We start from the raw sequence: 20,747 nt of genomic DNA, 5'->3' as shown, positions 1-20,747 counted from the left end.
AATGGTGTGGACTAATTTTCTTACTTTCCCACTCTTTTTCTTTATATTTAGATAGAACTGCAGGATGTTGTTCACCTCTGGAACACACACAGAATTTGCCCATCCAGAAATGCTGTGTCTCCCTTATATTACTGCTATTATGTACTCCATAATATTGCTATTCCATATTGATTCCATACTTCAGCTCCCAACCAAGGCCTGTGCTGGCATCTAAACATTACTCCATCCTTTTAAAACAATATCAAATCACAACAAAATGGACAGCAGTAATTGTTAGGGCACAATATTTAGTTTGTGCATTTATTTATAATTTCAAACATACAAGTCAGCACTTTGCCTGAATGTATAATGGTGATGCTACTGCACAACTACTGTTACTTGTTTATGTAGGGTAGAGACCAAAATATAGTGTGAATTGACTCCTAAAGATACTTATAAACTTTATTTTACAGGACTAGAATAGGGAAGAAATGAATGCATTGTTGGGAGAGACAGGTGTGCTTGGCATAAAAAAGAAATCAGAAGCACTGGCACTAAATGTGATAGGGTTACGATTTATGATGATTACTTGTATAATCTGCAGATTCAGTAAAATGTAAAACAATTAAAATTAATATATCGCAGGAAAGAATGTGCTGTCACCTACAAGATCTTGCTGCATTTTCTGAATATTTTTCTGAGGAATCCCTCGGCTCTGAAGAAACATCCACAGACCATCATCTTGTGGGAGGGGGGTATTTGAAGACGTAGCCATAGCTGGCCCTGAACAAATGTCAGAAAAAGGCAGCATTTATGTAAATATGTGTTGCACCATAAATATAAACAGATTTAGGACTGTACACTCAAAAGTGTAATTGCTTTAAATATCTCAAAAATGTATTTTGGCCAAGAGTGTGATAACCTTGCTAAAAATTGATGATTCATGCATCAACTGTATAGGTAGGCAACTACAGGCCTTTCTTATCACTTCTTATTACTAAGACAACTGTCTTAAGCATTTGAATGTGCTCACCTTAAACAGTAACATTACTCAAATTGTAGAGAAGGCTAGACTCAAGAAGGTCAAAAGTGTTGAGACACAGGCTATGTACTCATTTATCTGTGATCACTGCACAATCTAATTTCTGAAAAATATATAACGTTTTGGAAAGCTTCAAAAAGCTAGCTTTGTTACTAAATTATTAAATGCATCAAGTACACAGTTTAGAAAAATATCAACAAATAAAACAATTACAGGACACATATGCATAGTGACAAACCAAAAGAGAGGGCACAACTAAAGAAACCGAAGCAATGTCAGAATATATTCAACATTATTATTGGTGTAGCACGCTGAACACTATACTAAACGTCTGTGCAAAACTTAATCGGAATAGTATCCCTGCTGGCTTTGAAACTGGCAAAGTTCTGAATGTTTGTTTACTGTTATGTAATGTCGCGACGTCGAACGTGCTGCATGCACTGGGGATTTCTGACGTGACTTTTTCACTCCCCCTGACAGCAGCCGAGCTCGCTGTGTTCGAGGACCTCTTGATTTACAAATTAAGCTCTAAAGTTACAGCAAATAGCGTGGTTTACTTATCTTAGCCAACAAACTGAAAGAAAAGTGGTTAACGTAATATTCCTCGTAAAAATCACACGTTATTATCCCCTCAACCTTAAAAGTTAAGGTTCCTTTTGCTGACTAATGGTAAATATTAGCTTAACGTTACATAAGTTAGCCTATCAACTGCAGTTGATGGTGTAACTTAAGTTAACGTATTTGGTAAAAATATGCCCGTAACATTATCGTTAACATACATTTATAAACAGCTATTCTAACCTCGTTTTACGTCGTAACGCGAAAAGTTAGCAGACATCATTTGGCATCATTTGGCAAGTCGTTAATTCAGAAAAACAGAGCAAAAAATGTTTATTCATGAAAAATTCTCATAATTCTGAGATAATTAAGTCGTTAATTCAGAAAAACAGAGTAGATTTTTTTTTCTCAAGTGAATGCAATACGCTTCCGTAGTTTTCTTCCAACCAAATGTTCTATATAGTTTTAGAGAAGTTTTGAAATAAATATTCCCTCAATTCCAAGATATCAAATGGCAAATTTTATCAATTTTTTTTGTAAGTGTTTTAATTTAATGCCATTTGATGTACCTTTCTTGACATCTTGTTAGTGGGAAATTCTTAACCATGTGTTCTTTCACTCAAATACTGGCAGGATTTTCGTTCTTGTCTTAGATCTGTGATTGATATAATAGCACTTGGGTGATGTTTTTGGACTTAACCATCCTTGATCGTCTGCTTTCTGCTTGTTGGCATATGTGGTTGTGACCGTCGTCTTTATTCCTGCGCAGAGGCAATATCGTAACTTATGAGGTCAATCCGAGGCGCGATCATTGCTGGTTGAAAACTTTACCCAATACCCCGCATGGATGACTTGAGTCAGCCGTTGCAATTTTTGATGGTCTCTTATGAGACCTTTAAAAGTATATTGGAAAGAAAAGAAATGATTGTGTTGTTGTTTTTTTAGTCTAACTGTAACCGATGTCTCGTTTTATTTTTGTGTTATAGACAGAGCCGGATTAAATAAATGGACTACACTAGGCAGGCTGCATTTTTTGGGCCCCTCTCCATCGATGTTATTTATGAATTGAAATCTGAAACTTACCAAAGTTACTACTCACTCACTCATTCATTTTCTACCGCTTATCCGACCAAAGTTACTAATAAAAGTTAATTCACATTTTACATAGCCCAGTCTTTAGTTATAAATTGGTTATGTTGTATATTAAACAGTCTATTTTGTATATTAAACAGTAAATATAAATTTTTTGATATTCATTATTTATACATCATTACACGGCTCTATTAAATGCTTTTAAATTATCCTCATCCATTGGGACTGGGTAGCTTGTTAATACCCTTTCTGGGTCTAGAGGCGGCTGCAAAACGATATTGGGCTCACTTCTGGCTGGCTGCTGTTCTTCCATCAGTTTGTTGTTCTGTTGACGGCACGGGCGCCACAGTGTCTTCTGCCGCATCTTCCACCGCGTCTTCCGCCGCATCTTCCACCGCGTCTTCCTCTGCATTTCCTGCCGCATCTTCCACCGCGTCTTCCGCCACATTTCCTGCCGCATCTTCCACCACGTCTCCCGCGCATTTCCCGCCGTATCTTCCACCGCGTCCTCCACCGCATTTCCCGCTTCATTTCCAGCCGCATCTTCCACCGCGTCTTCCGCCGCATTTCCCGCCGCATCTTCCACCGCGTTCACAGCTGTCAGACGGCTGCCCGACAGAAACTTTTGCAAAGCCCCCCGCTGTCTCTTCTTTTGTTCTTCTTCTTTTTTTTTTTTTTACGTTTTGCCACACCCGAAAGCATCTTCAAAGTCAGCCTACTACTACTCAAAACACACCTGCCTGCTATATTTGTTGTCCCGCTCTGACGTCTGACCGCCATAATTTTTAGATAATTAAGTCGTTAATTCAGAAAAACAGAGCCAAAAAATTTTATTCATGAAAAATGTATCTCATAATTTTGAGATAATTAAGTCTTTACTTCAGAAAAACAGAGTAGATTTTTTTTATTCATGAAAAATTATCTCATAATTTTGAGATAATTAAAAGATCAACCCCACTTTTCACGTGTCCAAATTTAAGAGAGACTATTGTTGAACCATTTACATTTACAGATTGTAAACATTAACAGCATTTGGTAGACAGCCTTATCCAGAGCGATATATAATAGTTAAATGTCTCTACTGACTTTTGTTAATACATTAACAATGGTTCACTATGTTAAGAAACCATCAACCCAATACTCTGTTCAAGGTTTTTGATTGTTTTATGAGCATATTAAAAGAGAAATCAAACAAACACAAACAAGGAAAAAAGTGCCTGTTCAAGTGTTTCAGGAAGAAGTAGGTCTTTAGCCATCGTTTGAAGATTCTGCTGGTTGGAGATTTAAACATCAGCTTTTCAAACCACAGAGGAAGAGGGAGAAGTGCTCAGCATTGCACATAAGTCAATAGAGACAGAGGTGGAGAGAGTAAAATTTCTGTTGGTGTCTTTACAAACATTAGCATCTTCTACAAGTACAGTACCATCCTCACACCTCCATCACTGTCTGATTTAAAAGCTGCACAGCTCAGAGCCTTACCTCTATGACAGGAGGTAACAGCTGCCCAATCCATCTCTGGAAGAACTTTATCAATGCTCAATAGAAATTTAGAAATTCTTTATTCTTGATTACATACAATTATTAAATTCATGTTGAGAGAACTATGAATATGAAAAATGACTCTTACAAATATATTATTCAAAAGAGCAATTATTTAGAAGATAAAGAATGACAATAGTTTTACCCCAAAATTTGTATGTGAAATAATAGAACAAACATAGACATCATAAACAAACATCTCCAGAAAATGTATAGCAGAAATGTCGGTCTATGTCATAATAATTACTAACACTATATTAATGCATAATATTATACTACTATAAATACTAATATATTAATAATTAATACTCGGCAGTTCTGAGACAACACATACTTGGTGAATAATATAAATTACATGAGATAGCACTTAGTAGTTAAATGTTGATATTATTTTGTTTGAACAGTGTGTGCAATAGTCAGGAGTACTACACACAAAGAGAGAGACCATGTTCCAGCATGAAACATAGGAGCTCCTGATGCTGAAAAACAAACACAAAGACAAACAATCAGACAAAAATTTTTGATGACATTTCTTAAACATCTGTTGTATTCATTACACTAGGACTAAGTATAATCTTGTTTTGATATTACTACCAGTAAATCATTCATTCAGTCCTTTTTTTAGTCTTTCATTTGTTCCCCTTCCACTTTTCATGGTGTGGCATTACTACAAAACCATCTCTTCTTTTGCTAAAATGCTTACTGTACCATTTAATTTTTTGATGTTCAAGGTTAGAACATTGCTAAATTTAGGCTCCTGACTCTGGTATGTTATGTAAACCTGAACTTTAGCTGATAGTTCGTTGGCTGTCACATAAAATTTCCAGGTTTCTAGGAGTAACATTTGTGCATTGTATTGTTCTGACAGTCCCATTTGGAAATAATCTATTAGTTATTAGGTGAAACAGTAATGGATCCGTAATGAAATACATCATATATTACGATACAAAATGCAATAAATGTTGAATTGAACACTACACTGGTTATAAGATACTTTGGTTTAAGTTAGCAGTGTACTGTGTTGTAAACATTGTTCTTACCCTGAGTTGTGCTATTGGCTAAAGTTGTTTGGTTCATCTGGCTGCTGGTGACAGTAGTGATGTTTGGTTGAGATGTTACAGAGGGGATTTTGCCCCCAACGAGGCCAATGTTCAGGGTATTCAAATGAGACTGGTATTGCCTTACAACCCAGGACTGAACAGCTGAGGAGTTCTCAAACAGCTTCAGGTCAGCCAAATTCATTCCAAGTAGACCTTGCACTTCACTCACATTTAAGGACTGAGATACACAAAAACAACACATTTACATTTTACATTTACGGCAACTGGCACACACCCTTTGAAACCCTTTATCTCATTTATACAACCAAGAAGTTGAGAGTAAAAGGCTCTTGGTGGCAGGGATTGAAATAATAACCCTCTTATCAAATATATTTTTTAACATTTTCTCCTTATATTTTGCATGAAATTCTCAGCTATTAAGTTTGACTTTATAGTTAAAATGACAGCACTACTTGTGAGAGGATCTGCTTAATCGGCTATATTAATATTTCATACCATAAAAACAGCAGGGTTTAGATTCATGAAGGTTGTGATGTCCATGTTAACATTCTTGGTAGAAAGATCGTGTATATCCTGTACAGGAGCACCACCTATACACACAGATATATATTAAATTGGTAAGTCTGAGTAAATTGTGCAAAAACATTTTTATTTGTACTATTCAACTATTATTCTATGTTCTATACTATTATTATTCATTATTAAATTTTTTCATGTTGATCCCATTTCCTCTTAATTTCACCAATGCCCATACAGTACTTAGCCAGTTCTTTTTGGTGAAGTGTAGCATGTTTCCTCCAAGACACATCATGACAGAAAAAAGCATCTTTTTTACTGCTTATGCTGAATCACATGGCAACACACTTCCCGGAGAGCACTCTCTGCCTTCCTTCACATACAGGATCTTACAGTTACCTGTGATTGGCTAGCCTAGCTCTAAATGGTAGATGCCCTCCCACCTAGAGAGTACTGCTACATTTTGCTCCTTTAGATTCCTTGCCATGAATTGCTATGGCAGCATAAGGAATTATTATTTATTTGATTAATATAACTTATGATTTTCCTGTTGTAGGCCAGTATATAATTTCTTTGTAGATGTCCAGGAATATTGACTGAGTTTTTTATTTATTTATTTATTTATTTATTTATTTATTTATTTATTTATTTATTTATTTATTTATTTTTTGTTTATCTTGTTAAGGGAATGAGCATTTAATCATAGTGTTTGGCATTCTTACCCAGGTAGGGCGTTATGAGTTGGTAATATATTTTCGCAGTACTGTTTTGTCCACTGAATGAGGACTTGCCAATGATGTACAGAGCAGATTTCTGTTCAATAGAACATAAGGACAGATCCGGAGCATTTGCCATCCTGCACAGTGGAAAAAAAAGAAGTTAGGAAATTACAAAATACCTTTTTTCTTTTTTTTTTTCCAAGACCGAATACAAAGATGCAGGGGTAGCAAAAACATCATGTTAATTTAAAGTTTCTTAATCTCTGGAGTTATATCCTTGGCCTGGTAAAATGACACAGCATATAATGTTTTTATAGTACTTTATCTTTTTTCATAAAGAGTGCATTTTTGAAAATTATTTGAAAATAATATTATTTTTTGTTTAAAACCTTGCTGCAATTCTGTTAGACTTACATGTGGTCCCTATATCAACTGTTTTTTTTTCGTTGTTGTTTGTTTGTTTGTTTTTGTTTGCATTCTCTTTTTTTTTTCTTTTGAGCGAATTTTATAATTTCGCAAATAGGTTGTGCTGACCGGGTGGTGGGGTGGTGGTCCCTCTGTTTAAGAAAGGGGACCGGAGGGTGTGTTCCAACTACAGGGGGATCACACTCCTCAGCCTCCCCGGAAAAGTCTATGCGAGGGTACTGGAGAGGAGAAATCGGCCGATAGTCGAACCTCGGATTCAGGAGGAACAATGCGGGTTTTGTCCTGGTCGTGGAACACTGGACCATCTCTATACCCTCACCAGGTTGCTGGAGGGTTTATGGGAGTTTGCCTAATCAGTCCACATGTGTTTTGTGGATCTGGAGAAGGCATTCGACTGTGTCCCTCGTGTTGACCTGTGGGGGGTGCTCTGGGAGTATGGGGTCTCCGGCCCTCTGCTAAGGGCTGTCCGGTCCCTATATGACCAGAGCAGGAGTTTGGTTCACATTGCCGGCAGTAAGTCAGACTTGTTCCCAGTACATGTTGGACTCTGACAGGGCTGCCCTTTGTCACCGGTCCTGTTCATTATTTAAATGGACAGGATTTCTAGGCGCAGTCGGGGGCCGGAGGGAGTTTGGTTTGGGGACTACAGGATTTCGTCACCTTCAGCATGCACTGGGATGGTTTGCGGCCGAGTGTGAAGAGGCGGGATGAGAATCAGCACCTCCAAGCCGTGGCTATGGTTCTCAGTCCTCGGAAAAGGGTGGCTTGCCCCCTGCAGGTTGGTGGAGAGCTCCTGCCTCAAGTGGAGGAGTTTAAGTATCTTGGGGTCCTGTTCACGAGTGAGGGAAGGATGGAGCGGGAGATCAACAAGCGGATCGGTGTATTTTCTGCAGTGATGCGGTTGATATACCAATCTGTTGTGGTGAAGAAAGAGCTGAGCCGTAAGGCGAAGCTCTCTATTTACCAGTCGATCTACGTTCCTACCCTCACCTATGGTCATGAGCTTTGGGTCATGACCGAAAGGACGAGATCCCGGATACAGGCGGCCGAAATGAGTTTCCTCCGCAGGGTGGCTGGGCGCTCCCTTAGAGATAGGGTGAGGAGCTCAGTCACTCGGGAGGAGCTCAGAGTAGAGCCGCTGCTCCTCCACATCGAGAGGGGTCAGCTGAGGTGGCTCGGGCATCTGTTTCGGATGCCTCCTGGATGGCTCCCTGGGGAGGTGTTCTGGGCATGTCCAACCGGGAGGAGGCCCCAGGGAAGACCTAGGACATGCCGGAGGGACTATGTCTCTCGGCCGGCCTGGGAATGCCTCGGTATTCCCCCGGGAAGAGCTGGAGGAAGTGTCTGGGGAGAGGGAAGTCTGGGTGTCCCTGCTTAGACTGCTGCCCCCGTGACCCGGCCCCGGATAAGCAGTAGAAAATGGATGGATGGATGGAAACAGCCTTCCACATCACTATGGGGCACTTCAAATATTTGGCTATGCCATACTGTCATATGCCAGCAGTCTTTCAAGCTTTCATCAATGAAATCTTCAGAGATGTGCTCAACCAGCATGTAATCGTCTACATTGATGACATCCTCAAATGTTCTAAAACACTGGAAGCTCACATACTTCAAGTTCGCACTGTTCTCTCTTGCTTGCTACACCATCAGTTGCATGTTAAAGTTGAGAAATGTGAGTTCCACCAGGAGTCAAAAGCATTCATGGTTTATATAATCAGCCAACAAGGAGTTGCTATGGACAAAACCAAGGTTAAAGCAGTTACTGTGTGGCCTACACCAAACACCAACAAGGGGCTGCAAAGGTTGCTGAGGTTTGCTAATTTCTATCATTGCTTTATCAGGAACAGTTCTGTGGCTAACCTTTTCACAGTGCTTCAGCACTGAAAAACCACTTAAACTCTTCTGGACCAAAGCATTGTCTCAAAACAGCTTTATGGAACATAAGAATCATAATACCAAAAGTATAATATTAACATTTAACATTAAAATTAACATTAACAATACAAACATTTAAGATTAATATTACTTATATTTTAAAAAAAGACATTTTCCTGTTATTAAGAGTAGGTTTTATATATAGGTTAGATATTTTCATTGTTGGAGTGTACATTACAGCACTAATGCCAAGGAGGCACTATGTGAACTCTGTGGGGCTATTAGCAATCTGCAGAATGCTCACCCCAACAGGCTATTTATTATTGCCAGAGATTTCAATCATTCAAATCTCAAATCAGTGCTCCCTAAATTTGTACCTTAAAATTGCTCCCTAAAATTGTACCTTAAATGTACTGTGTCTGTATATTTGTGACTGTACTTATACATGTATACTTACATCAAGCTCTCAGCTGTGATAGTTTTCAGTAAACTGACATCTAACGAACAGATGCTGGAACCAACTGCATTTATTTCAGCAGTTCCAAGAGTGTGATTAGCCACAACAAGATACCTTGAAATCACGGCATTACTCTACAAAACACACACAAATAACAATAGTAGCAAATACATCATATCTGAGCAGTACTGACTTCTTAGTTTTTTCTAGGACTAGATTTATTCACTAAAAATCCACCGAAAATTTTTCATCTATGCAATATACTATACCGAATGTAAATTATAGCTCTCTCTCTCTCTCTCTCTCTCTCTCTCTCTGTCTCTCTCTGTCTCACACATACACACACACACACACACACACACACACACACACACACACACACACACACACACACACACACACACACACACACATTAATTACCAGCGCTGTTGTCCAGTTGCCGTTATTTGGATCCATCAAAGAGGACAGTGTGTCAATTATGCTAATATTCCACTTGCTAATTTCATCAATAGTTGCCATGCGAGATGCGGAGCCTAATAGCTGTAGAACACCATCATTAATTCCTGATGGGAAGAGCTACAATACACACAGAGAAACACACACACACACACACACACACACACACACACACACACACACACATTACCAACTCAAACATCACATAAAACCTAACAGCAGTTCACAAACACCTCTTGCTTTTATAAGAACAGTGTTCAGACCTGGTTTAACTTGTTTAGAATAACAGTCTGGAAACTGGGGTCCACTACTTTCTCAGTGATGGCTGCCAGGTTGTCTTGCAGGACAGTGTTATTCAAACACAAATCAAATTGGGTGGAGTCATATCCCAAAGGAAATGATGCATCTGCAATTGTCACTGCTGTGATCTGGCCAGTGGTGCATACTATTAGAGTCAGAAAAGGGGAAACAATTCACATTTTGTGCCGAGATACATGGAATCACCAATCTTGGAGTCCTGGAACTTTCAAATACCACCTTTAATAACAAAATCACCTTATAATGTCGTGTTTATTCTTTAAGCAATATTACCTGCAGCACGATTGATTTTGGATGATTTGGAGTTGCATTCCACAAAAAAATTCCTCACTTTCTGTATTGGGGTCTTTTGATTCCTCAAGAATGGCATGAATGACTTCAAAAATGACTTTTTTACATCCTACAAGGCAAACAAATAGAAATTACTCAATTCCAATATGTGCTATGTTTGTTCAAAATAAAAACACATGAAATGTAAAACAGAAAATGTAAATCAATAGATGGCTTTACATACATAACTGAACTGTTTCCAGAAGTCTGATTTGAAATAGAGAGGCAGGATGCCGAGTTGCCCCAGAGTCTGTGCATTCCACTTTAGAGGATTACTGATTAATGACAAACAATGTATAAGAGGTTTTCTGCATATATAACACAATACAACTTTATAGGTGCAAATACCAATTTCGGTTATGCAATTAACCTTGGTCTTTACTATCACAATTAAAGTTATGCAGCTGTTTGCATCAGTTGATGTTAAATTCCAACCTTACTGAATTTGAACCAATTTGCAATGTCCAATATGTATAAGTACAAGAATTAGAAATTAACAATTGCAACATACACATATGAAATACACATAATGAAAAAAAAAATGGCTGTCTTGCTAGTGTAATTAACTTCTTTAATTGTGTGCAAAATGAACAATGCTACCTTTTATTTTGTTAGGAAGATTTATCATGTAAAGATTATAGTCCAAATGTCTGAGAGCACTAGTGAAAATGCTTCTGCTAGGCATTTGATTTAACACTATTATTGTTTATTTCAGAACTTTATAAAATAAAAAGTATAATTTTCAAAATAGTGATATAAAGTTTTTTAGTATTTATATGTATATTAAATTGTAGATAAAATCCATCGCCGTTTCATTTAAACACATGCTTAATATGAAGGGATAATATGGCACACAGAAGTTTAGATAATATGTCTCTAAACTTTTGTACAAATGAGTTGAGTTAACATGCTAAATATTGCTTCCGATTTTGTCCATTTCAGTTCCGGGCCGGAGGTAGCACTTCCGAGGCAAAGCCATTTTATGCTTCTCTGCTCTATTTTAGCACGATACCAACATGCTATCCCTCGCCAGATGGTCTTTTCAGTTTGCCTTGTGCCCTGTTTTTTCTTGCATCTGTCTCGCCTGTTTGAACTCTTTTGTCTCCAGTCCCCGATTCTAGGCGCTCCTGCATGGTTTGACTCTGCTTGTTCTTCTGTTACATATTTTAAGATTCTGTGATGCACCTGAAATTCTGCACAATGCTAATTTTAAACTGATTTCTCTCAGCTTATGGTTTAGAATTAACTCTAATTTACAATAGCATACATTCAGCTGGTGCTCTTGACCTTTTAACTACCTCTTGTTTTTCCAGAAGCTCTGACTTAGAGATAAAGGAAAATCACTCACCCATAAGCAGTGTTCCCACTGAGGAGCACTGACTGTATAGCAATGATCTGAGAATCAGAAAGATCTCCACAGTTCTTCAGGTTCTCCAGAATTATGGGGTCAGAGTTCTGGATGTAGGAGGAGTCCAGTGTGCATGCCATATTCCCCAGAACCTCCACGTGATGCCTGGTCAGACTCACACCAGATATACCCTATAATGTCACAAACCATGAAGGAGAGTCAAGAAGAGGCACAAAGTCTGATTTGTGTGATGTGATATATATATATATATATGTATATATATATATATAAATATATATATATATATATATATATATATATATATATACTCGTATATATACGTATATATATATATATATATATATAATTTGTATTGCAATAATTATATCCTATAAAGTTTAAGGACAGGTAAATATTATTTAAATGTTGTGTGCTTTTTTTGTGTATTTTAATTATATTTTAATATTCCAGTTCATATTACAGTTCATTGCAATAATCAATGCATGGGCTATGTAAGTATCATTTCTACTTTATTATTGTAGTAAATACAGCTTATACATGTGCTCATGTGCTTATTACCAGGCAGTCCCGTGCATTTTTGAATTGGGTGGCCGGTATGTTGAGGATGCTTGAAGGAACAGAGAAATCTGCTCCTCCCAAAGCCGCAAAATATGAACTGCAATTCCCATTCTTTACTTTGTCATAGCTATATCATACACACAAACAAGTACAATGATTACACACAATTTAGAAAGCAATCCCACAAAAAAACAAAGATGTAACATAGCAACAAGCACAGAGGTGTACATGTTTTCTACGCACTTGTAATAGAGGAGCATGTCAGAAGGGACATCAGCAAAGTTCACAGAGTGTTCTTTCATGATGTTGTACATGCAGGTTAGCTACAATAGAAAACACATTGAACACCATTCAGAATCCTTTTTCACTTAACTTCAATTTACCACACTTCCTTACAGCAATACCTGTAAGAATTAAATAACCTCAAACTACCTAAAAACACTTGTCATTTATGATGCATTATGGATTTAGAAAACTATTGAAAATGAATGCTACACCAGCACATTTGCCTAAATAAGAAACATCTAAGTTTTTATTCATTCAGAGTTAAACATGATTGGGGAACTTTGGTGAAATAAGTTACTTCCTTTCATGCATTCATGACTGAAATTAACTTCTTTGGAAGAATATCAGAGTGTGTACCTGAGCCTCTTCCAGTAGGACCTTGTTTCTGCCTGCACGTGGTCTACAGGCTTTCACTAGATCTTTGGCTTTTTTCTGTGGGATAGTCTGAACTGAGCTGCAGGAGAATCCCTGCAGTACTGATGCTGACAGACTGTAGAGAAATACACACACACAGTCACACACAGACATATAGACACACAATGTTCAACACCAAAAAGGCATGCCAATATTAATACATATATAAATAAAATGTATTAATGTGTATTTTCTAACTCACTCTTCTGGATGATCACTGGTCACTGCACCAAACAAGATTTTAGCCTGGTAAAAAAAAAAATCAAGCAGGAATTCAACAGTACTCATTTTTAATGATTTCCAGACTTCACAAGCATTACAATGCTTAATGTGTATTAAGTTGCTCTGTTCGATAGAAAAGAAATCTGGAACTATGTAATTGTGTATGTGTGTTTGTTACCTGTTCATGGCTCCAGCTCTTGTTATTGATCAGTGAAACATTAACAGAACTCTGTGATGAGAGTAGAACAACTGGGATATACATCACCAGTGAATTAGGAACATTCTCCATCACTTTGGTTTGGTCTGCAGAAATAACCTTGAAAAAATAGAAATATCATTATTTTTCTCTATCTATCTAACTATCTATATAATGTGATGTGTGTGTGTTCAATATTTGCATACCTGCTGGACATAGGTTTCTTGTAGAATACCTGGTGCTGACAAAATGTTATTGATAAATGTTGGATTCTGGGATAAAGTCAGAAGCTGAGAAGAAGGGATGCTGGAAATGGTTGCAGAGGGAACTCCTTCGATTAGTGTGCCCAGAGATAACAAAGAGGAGGCACTGTTTATCTGTTAACCAAAACAATAGCCAATCAAATTACATCTTAAAAAAATCTAAACAAAACTCAACCTCAATCACTGGTTCTCTTATTTTGCATGATCTCCACTGGAGTTGCACCTCTCTTTATTACTTTATTACTCTTTATACACACACACACACACACACACACACACACACACACACACACACACACACACACACACACACACACACACACACACACACTCAACTGTGTTAACTGCACTGAACTGTATCAAACTCAAAAAACACACCCAAACACTCATTTAATATACTTCTATGTCTACAGCACCACCCACTGTTTACATGCTGATTTTGCACGTGGTCTTTTGCACACTAACTCAACTGCTGTTTTGACCACCACATTTCAATACCTCATCAAACTGTTATTACATAAGTATATATATATGTAAACCCTCTTTGTTCAGAATACTATATTTTTTGCACTTTGTACAGTACAATATACAGAATGAACTCTGGTTGGGAATTGTTTTTGTTTTTTTGTCCTGTAGTGTTTTGTTATATCTGTCTGCAATAAAAGCTTCTTTATTTGACTTGACGTGATCATCTGTGTAAGTCTGCATCATGAATATTTATGAACATGTGTGGTAAAAAAAAAAGGGCAGTTGGTTCCAGATGTGAAATTACATCAATTACTTAACCAGTTCTACAGTACATTCACCTTAAACCCTGAACTAATGATGCTTTGGATGAGAGCATTAGCTTGTCCCTGGTCCCAGCCATTGATATTACTGAGTGTATCTAGGGTATTTTGTATCACACTGTAGGGGGCGGAATTTATCTGTCCCACAGTCAGTCCAACACACTGGCTGCCAAGCAACTGAACTGTAGATGCCGATAAAGTAGGAAACTTGTCCACAAGTGTTGCTGTGATCTGAGAGAAAAGGTATGGCATTAATTATGGCATTAAATTGGTAGAAAATATTTGGATTAGTATTAAAAAATCAACTGATTACCTCTGGATTGGTTTCTTTACAAAATTTGTTAATGTTGGACAGAATGTTCTGTATGTCTGCATCTCCAAGAGAAACAAACACAGAGCTGGGGGCTTTACAGACAAGTCCACCTGGTAATCTGCACACAAATACACACAGCAATCTACCTCTGACCATAGACTTGACAAATATAAAAGCTTTGATACATTCTGTTCATCGAGAAACCTTGCATTTTTTTTTGAAGTTATACATTGATTTTCTACATTGATATTTTCTAATTCAATAGAATAATGAGTCCACTAACCCAGAGTCAGTGTACAATCACTTAAAATAATTAGACAATTACAAAATAGTCATAAGTGTTGCTTGTTAAAAGCAGGTGATTTTGTTCAGCCTTATCAAGACAATGAGGAACAGTTTGTACATTTGATCTTTGTCCAACTACAAAAAAGGACAAATGTGAAACATTTGATAACATATGTTGCAATGGTAATGTCTGAGTACTTAATGCCTCCTCTGAGGCATAAAGTATACACAGGTGATTGCATAATATGAGCCAAAAAATGTGGGTTAAATGAAAACATTTTGAAATTAATTGACTCAGAATATGTCTAAATAATCCAGCACATAACCCTTGTTCTTAAAGATCGGCACTAGAACACTTCTCCTCCATTCCTCAGGCATCTTCCTACTCTCTTAATTCCTGTTGAACAATCTAGATCCATTACTGCCTGTACTGAATCTCCACTAATGTCTCTCCTAGGCACTTCCACACCTCCATGTATGTCATCTGGACCAACAGCCTTTCCACATTTGATTCTCCTTAGACCCAGTGGTGTAGTCTAGCTTTTTGTAGTGAGTATACTGTCACCCAGCCTCATACGCACCCATCCTAGAGCGACACCCCATATGCACCACCACACTCACTAATACATAAAATATGCATCTACATGTAATTTAGAGCATTATTAAAGACTGCTTATGTGTTATCAACATACTCATTTATTATAAGCAACAAAAGACAGTCAGCTGATAAAACCTGTGCTCCAGGTCCCATATTCATATAACATTTAAGGCTAAATGTAGCTCTTAAAGGTATAAAGTTCACCCAAAAATGAAAATCGTGTTATTTCCTCACCCTCAATTTGTTCCAAAACTGTATGAGTTTCTTTCTTCTGTTTAACACAAAAGATGATATTTTGAAAATACACAATGATTTTCATTTTTGGGTGAACTTTATACCTTTAAGAGCTAAATTTAGCATTAAATGTTATATGAATATGGGACCTGGAGCACAGGTTTTTTCAGCTGTCAATTTTCAATGTACATTTAAGAGTGAACAATAAACATGTGTTCAGTTCTATCACCAACACTCTTTCATTGCAGAATATTATGAACTGAATGAATTGGTAGTTTACAAAGATTTCCAAATACATTTGTACTCGGGCTGTGTGTGAAATGTCACCCGAAGCTGCTGTAGCTTTAGGCGCAGGCTTCCGAAAACACTCAGAGTGTAGTTTGGGTCTGCTTTCGTTTCACATCTTTTTTTACATTAGTTAGTTAATTTCAAATTTGTGCCAAAAAACACCGCCAAGCAACTGATTTTCCTCCTTGGTAGGTGACGTCAGATCAGGTCACAGGCCACGGAAGCCCCAATGGTCCAAAAACGTTACTGATTCGCAATCGCAATCACAGTCTGTGTTCACAACACAGTGCGGGGTGAATTTATGAATGAAAGTTCTGTCACAAAACGATATTGTTACGTATCCTCATGCTTTTTAAGTGGGTATACGGAGATCCTTGGCCTTTCCTAGTGGGTATACAGCGTACACCTGTGTATCACGTAGACTACACCACTGCCTTAGAGCCTTCCTTTATGTTTGGTCTTCGTCATGTCCCTCTTCACTCCTTGTAGTCCTGTCTACTTTCTTCAGTCCTTTCTACATCTCACTTCATTTTAGCTAGTCTCTTCCTCTGAATGCTGTAATATACTTCCTCTTTCCACCACCATGTTTCCTTATCTTCTTTTCTCCTTCCAGTTGACACAACTAGCACCCTCATATCTGTCTCCCTGAACACTTCTGCTGTAGCATCTTTGTCATCTGAAAGCTCTTCCTGACCACCCAAAAAGGTCAGTACTGCGTACTTCTACCTACCTCCACTCTTATACTGTATGTAACTCTATATTCCTCTCTCTTCTGGAGACAAGTGTTAACTACAGCCATTTCCATCTGCTTAGCAAAGTCCACCACCATCTGTCCTTCTAGGTTCCTTTCCTTAACACCAAACCAGTCCATCACCTCATCATCACCTATGTTACCCTCACTAACATGCCTGTTGAAGTCTGCTCCAATCACTACTCTCTCCCACCTGGGAAAATTCTCCATCACCACATCTAACTCACTCCAGAACCTCTCCTTCACTTCTAACTCACAGCCTACTTGTGGATCATAACCACTGACCACATACAAGATCACTCCTTCAATTTCTAACTTCAAACTGATGACCCTGTCTGATCAACCATAGAACTCAAAAAATAATAGATACTTGTCCCTAGGGTGTTTTTCTTATTAGAACTACATTTGTGCTACATAGGACTTCCTCTTATAAATGCAATTGAACAAGGGTATTTCAGTGTTCTGTCACTCTAGGACTTAGCTCCCTAGATAGCGATTACATTGTGGGCCTTGAAAATTCAAGGTTTGTAACATGTGTGTACAATGCTTTACCTGAGGGGGTTAAAGGTGGGATCCTGGATGTATAATTGAGTTGTGTAGTATTCTGTGACATTGGCTGCAATTTGTGAGTTATTAAACAACTGAAGATTTTCTGAATTCTCCAGGAAGACACCAATCTACAAGACAAAACAAAACAGTCAATAAACTGTGAGGTAAGTGTGTGTATAAATTGTTTTATTTCCATGTCTATATTTATTACTATATTATATATTATACTATATTTTATATATTTTTATATATTTATTTCCACTTAATTAGGAACATCTGTATATCGGCACACCTATACAGTTATCTAATCAGTTAAGCATTAGAATGTATAAAATCATGAATTTGCAGGTCAAGAGCTTCAGTTAAGGTTCACATCAAACATCAGAAAGAACAAAAAACTACTTTATGGTTACTTTAACCATGGCATGATTGTGTACTTGTTTGATTATAGTATTTCAGGAACTGCTGAATTCCTGGGATTTTCAGTTTACACAGAATAGTAAAAAAATTATATGATTGGATTACCTTTAGGTTAACTCACTATTAAGGAGAGCAATCAGAAGATAATGAAAAGACTATTTGATCTGCCAGGAAGTCTATAGTAACTCAAAAATTCACTCATCACAAATGTGGTAAGCAAAAAAAAACCATTTCAGCTACACAACACAAATCATGAGGTAAAATCATAAATCAGTCTGGGCATTTTCCTCTGACATCTCTAATCAACATGACGATTCACCCATAGAACTGTTGCTCACTTAATGTTTTGTATAAACTATAGAGGCTGTTATGTATGAAAATATGTGAAAATATACAGAATGGGTGTTTGTGATGGATATAGTTTTTGAATCAACGGGTACAAATACACTCTGAATGCTTGGAGTGGAGGCAATTGTGGCCACTTTTGAAGAGGATGGAATGATAATTCATTTGTGGGGGAAAACACATGAATTTAATAATTAATTTATATGTTGTTTTAGCAGGTGCCCCAATACAGAGAAACTTACATTTATCTCATTTATACACCCAAGCAGTTGAAGGTTAAGCAGATTTCACTCAAGCAGATTTAATCTAATAAACTTCTGATTGTCAGTACAACACCTTAACCAATCACCTAACCCTTCCCACATTTGAAATATTTTTTTTCAAATTGGAAATTAATTTTGAAATATTAAAAAAAACATAGTCTGTAATTAATCCTAAGCAAATATATGAGTCTCTATACTAAAAATGGATCAGGGATCATTCTGTTTAACCTTGTGGAGTCCATGTAAGCTGGAGTGCGTTAATTGCAATTAACTGCCATTAAAATAAAAAAGAGAATGAAAACTTAGAAAGTCTAAAATGTAAAAATTAAATTAAATAAAAATTGTTTAGCACTTTTACCAATGGACATGGTAAAAACGTAAACTTTTAGTAAAGTAAATATTGCAAAAAGTACAAAAAGATTATTATACAAAGATTTATACAATAATTCAAGATTAATATTGTACATATTATTGAAATGTATTTGTATTTATCCACAATGAACAAGCCTGAGGTGACTGAGGTGACTGTGACAAGGAAAAATTCCCTTAGATTGAAGAGGAAGAAAGCTTGAGAGGAACCAGAATCACACTGTAGGGTGTGATTATCAATTGTTATAAACACTGGAGAGTGTTATTATGAATAATGTCCTTTCTACAATCATATACAGTCTGACAATTGTGTATTGATTAGGAGGTTGTTGTCCTAGGAGACCAAATAGAGTTGGTAATCTCTTTCTCTTCAAGAAGCGGTACACAAATACATATATGTAAATACAAAGATTCTTTTTACATTACATTAGGAAATAATGTGAAATAGTAAACAGTTTTTCAACCCCATGGTATATGTGTTTGTTTGTGTACATGCATGTACTACCTTGCTGTCTGATAGGAATGATTGCAGATCAGTGAGCTTGATGAAAATGATGAAGAATCCAATGTTGTCAGCAAACCAGGCGGTGGAGTTCAGAAGAGGGTCTGAGGAGTTATAGCAGCGGGGACTGCCATCTGTAACACATAGTCATGTTCAGACACATTTACTTTTCTCACACAAATACAGGAAATGAATATGCAGCAGAGAGAGGAAGAGAGAGAGATGTAGTTCTTCTTACCGCTGCTGTTCAGATACTCTTTAATAGAGCTGTACACATCAGCTGGGGTGAAATCAGTTGCAGAAAAATTGTAGTTGTCCCCCAAGACAGACACCCTGCTCACAGACACATATAGAGGTGATTTTCTACAGATCCTCATTTCATTTGAACAACAAACACAAGGCAGTGCATGTGCTGAAAGCACTGTGTAACGGTACATCCAAAAATGACTCACAATTTTCTGTATGAGAGGCAGGAGGCACCCCTGAGCTGGTCGGAGCTGATGAGATGAGAGTTGAGGTAGGGCAGGTAGTGAACCAGTGTGACATTAAACCACTGTTCTACCTCAGCCTGAGATGAGGCGGTGAGAGCACGAGACCACACACACCCCAACGTGTAGCTAGCCACAGCAGAGGACAGAACAGGCTCCTGTACAGAGAAACAGAGATTAATCTATAAGCTAATTCTCATGCAATAAAGGCAAATTATCCACGTGGACTAAGAGGTGTACCGTCTCCAGGTATTCATTGGTCCTGTTGTAGTCTTCGAGGAGGCTGCAGAGTTCAGACGCATTACTCACTGTGTTCGGCCTGTTCAGAAACTCGCTGAGTTCTTCCGGAGAGATGGAGCTCAAAAGCTAGAGGAGGCAGTGGGGAGACAACACACTCGTTACAGAGGCAGATGTGGAAGGCTCATTGGCTGCCACTTAAACGATTAGTGAGCGATTCACTGGTGCGATCCGTGTCATACAGCAGAAATACCTGTGCCTGGCGGTCGGCTGGGATCAGAGACAGGAAATCGTTCAGGTCGGGGAATCCAAAACTGAGGAACAACTGTTTCAGGAACACGTAGAAGCTTCCTGTGCCATAGCAGCTCAGGCCTGTGAGGCAACATAGGGCACTACTGAAAAAAACTCTGTTGTGCATTCCGATTCATGATATCAGACCAGTGCATGTAGGACACTCCTGACTTATTCTTCATCTGACAAACACATAGCAAATACAGAAGCAAAAACACACACATACCTTGGCTGGACTGGTACTCGAGGTAGTCTTGTGTGTAGCTGAAGACAGTGTTGGACTGGGTTGCAGAGAGGTCGCTGTACACATGATCAAGTCCTTTCACTCTGTAATCACAAAAACATAG

At 37.7% G+C, this 20,747-nt stretch overlaps 1 protein-coding gene and 1 non-coding gene across 2 annotated transcripts in view; one reads left to right on the top strand and one right to left on the bottom strand.

The window, feature by feature from the left end:
* The first annotated feature begins 2,336 nt into the window (after nt 1-2,336).
* LOC113634900 lies at nt 2,337-2,471 on the top strand. The gene has a single exon (XR_003438672.1). It is a non-coding gene; the product is annotated as a U4 spliceosomal RNA (small nuclear RNA).
* Nucleotides 2,472-3,643: 1,172 nt separating this feature from the next.
* LOC113636972 overlaps nt 3,644-20,747 on the bottom strand; it is an 80,305-nt gene continuing 63,201 nt past the window's right edge. Inside the window, exons 95-119 of the mRNA XM_047803078.1 lie at nt 20,627-20,727; nt 20,363-20,481; nt 20,113-20,238; nt 19,837-20,030; nt 19,623-19,717; nt 19,388-19,518; nt 17,489-17,613; nt 14,781-14,898; nt 14,486-14,698; nt 13,623-13,793; nt 13,399-13,536; nt 13,201-13,244; nt 12,942-13,074; nt 12,543-12,622; nt 12,300-12,426; nt 11,721-11,911; nt 10,557-10,647; nt 10,316-10,442; nt 9,988-10,169; nt 9,689-9,844; nt 9,268-9,401; nt 6,510-6,643; nt 5,767-5,861; nt 5,251-5,488; nt 3,644-4,689 (exon numbers count right to left, since the gene is read on the bottom strand). Of these exons, the coding sequence (XP_047659034.1) occupies nt 4,598-4,689; nt 5,251-5,488; nt 5,767-5,861; nt 6,510-6,643; nt 9,268-9,401; nt 9,689-9,844; nt 9,988-10,169; nt 10,316-10,442; nt 10,557-10,647; nt 11,721-11,911; nt 12,300-12,426; nt 12,543-12,622; nt 12,942-13,074; nt 13,201-13,244; nt 13,399-13,536; nt 13,623-13,793; nt 14,486-14,698; nt 14,781-14,898; nt 17,489-17,613; nt 19,388-19,518; nt 19,623-19,717; nt 19,837-20,030; nt 20,113-20,238; nt 20,363-20,481; nt 20,627-20,727 (3,355 nt within the window). The 3' untranslated portion in view covers nt 3,644-4,597. The remainder of the gene's footprint in view (nt 4,690-5,250; nt 5,489-5,766; nt 5,862-6,509; nt 6,644-9,267; nt 9,402-9,688; nt 9,845-9,987; nt 10,170-10,315; nt 10,443-10,556; nt 10,648-11,720; nt 11,912-12,299; nt 12,427-12,542; nt 12,623-12,941; nt 13,075-13,200; nt 13,245-13,398; nt 13,537-13,622; nt 13,794-14,485; nt 14,699-14,780; nt 14,899-17,488; nt 17,614-19,387; nt 19,519-19,622; nt 19,718-19,836; nt 20,031-20,112; nt 20,239-20,362; nt 20,482-20,626; nt 20,728-20,747) is intronic.

This window comes from Tachysurus fulvidraco, chromosome 18 (assembly GCF_022655615.1).
Source record: "Tachysurus fulvidraco isolate hzauxx_2018 chromosome 18, HZAU_PFXX_2.0, whole genome shotgun sequence".
Lineage (NCBI taxonomy): Eukaryota > Metazoa > Chordata > Actinopteri > Siluriformes > Bagridae > Tachysurus > Tachysurus fulvidraco.
This window is presented reverse-complemented; position numbering and strand designations above follow the sequence as displayed.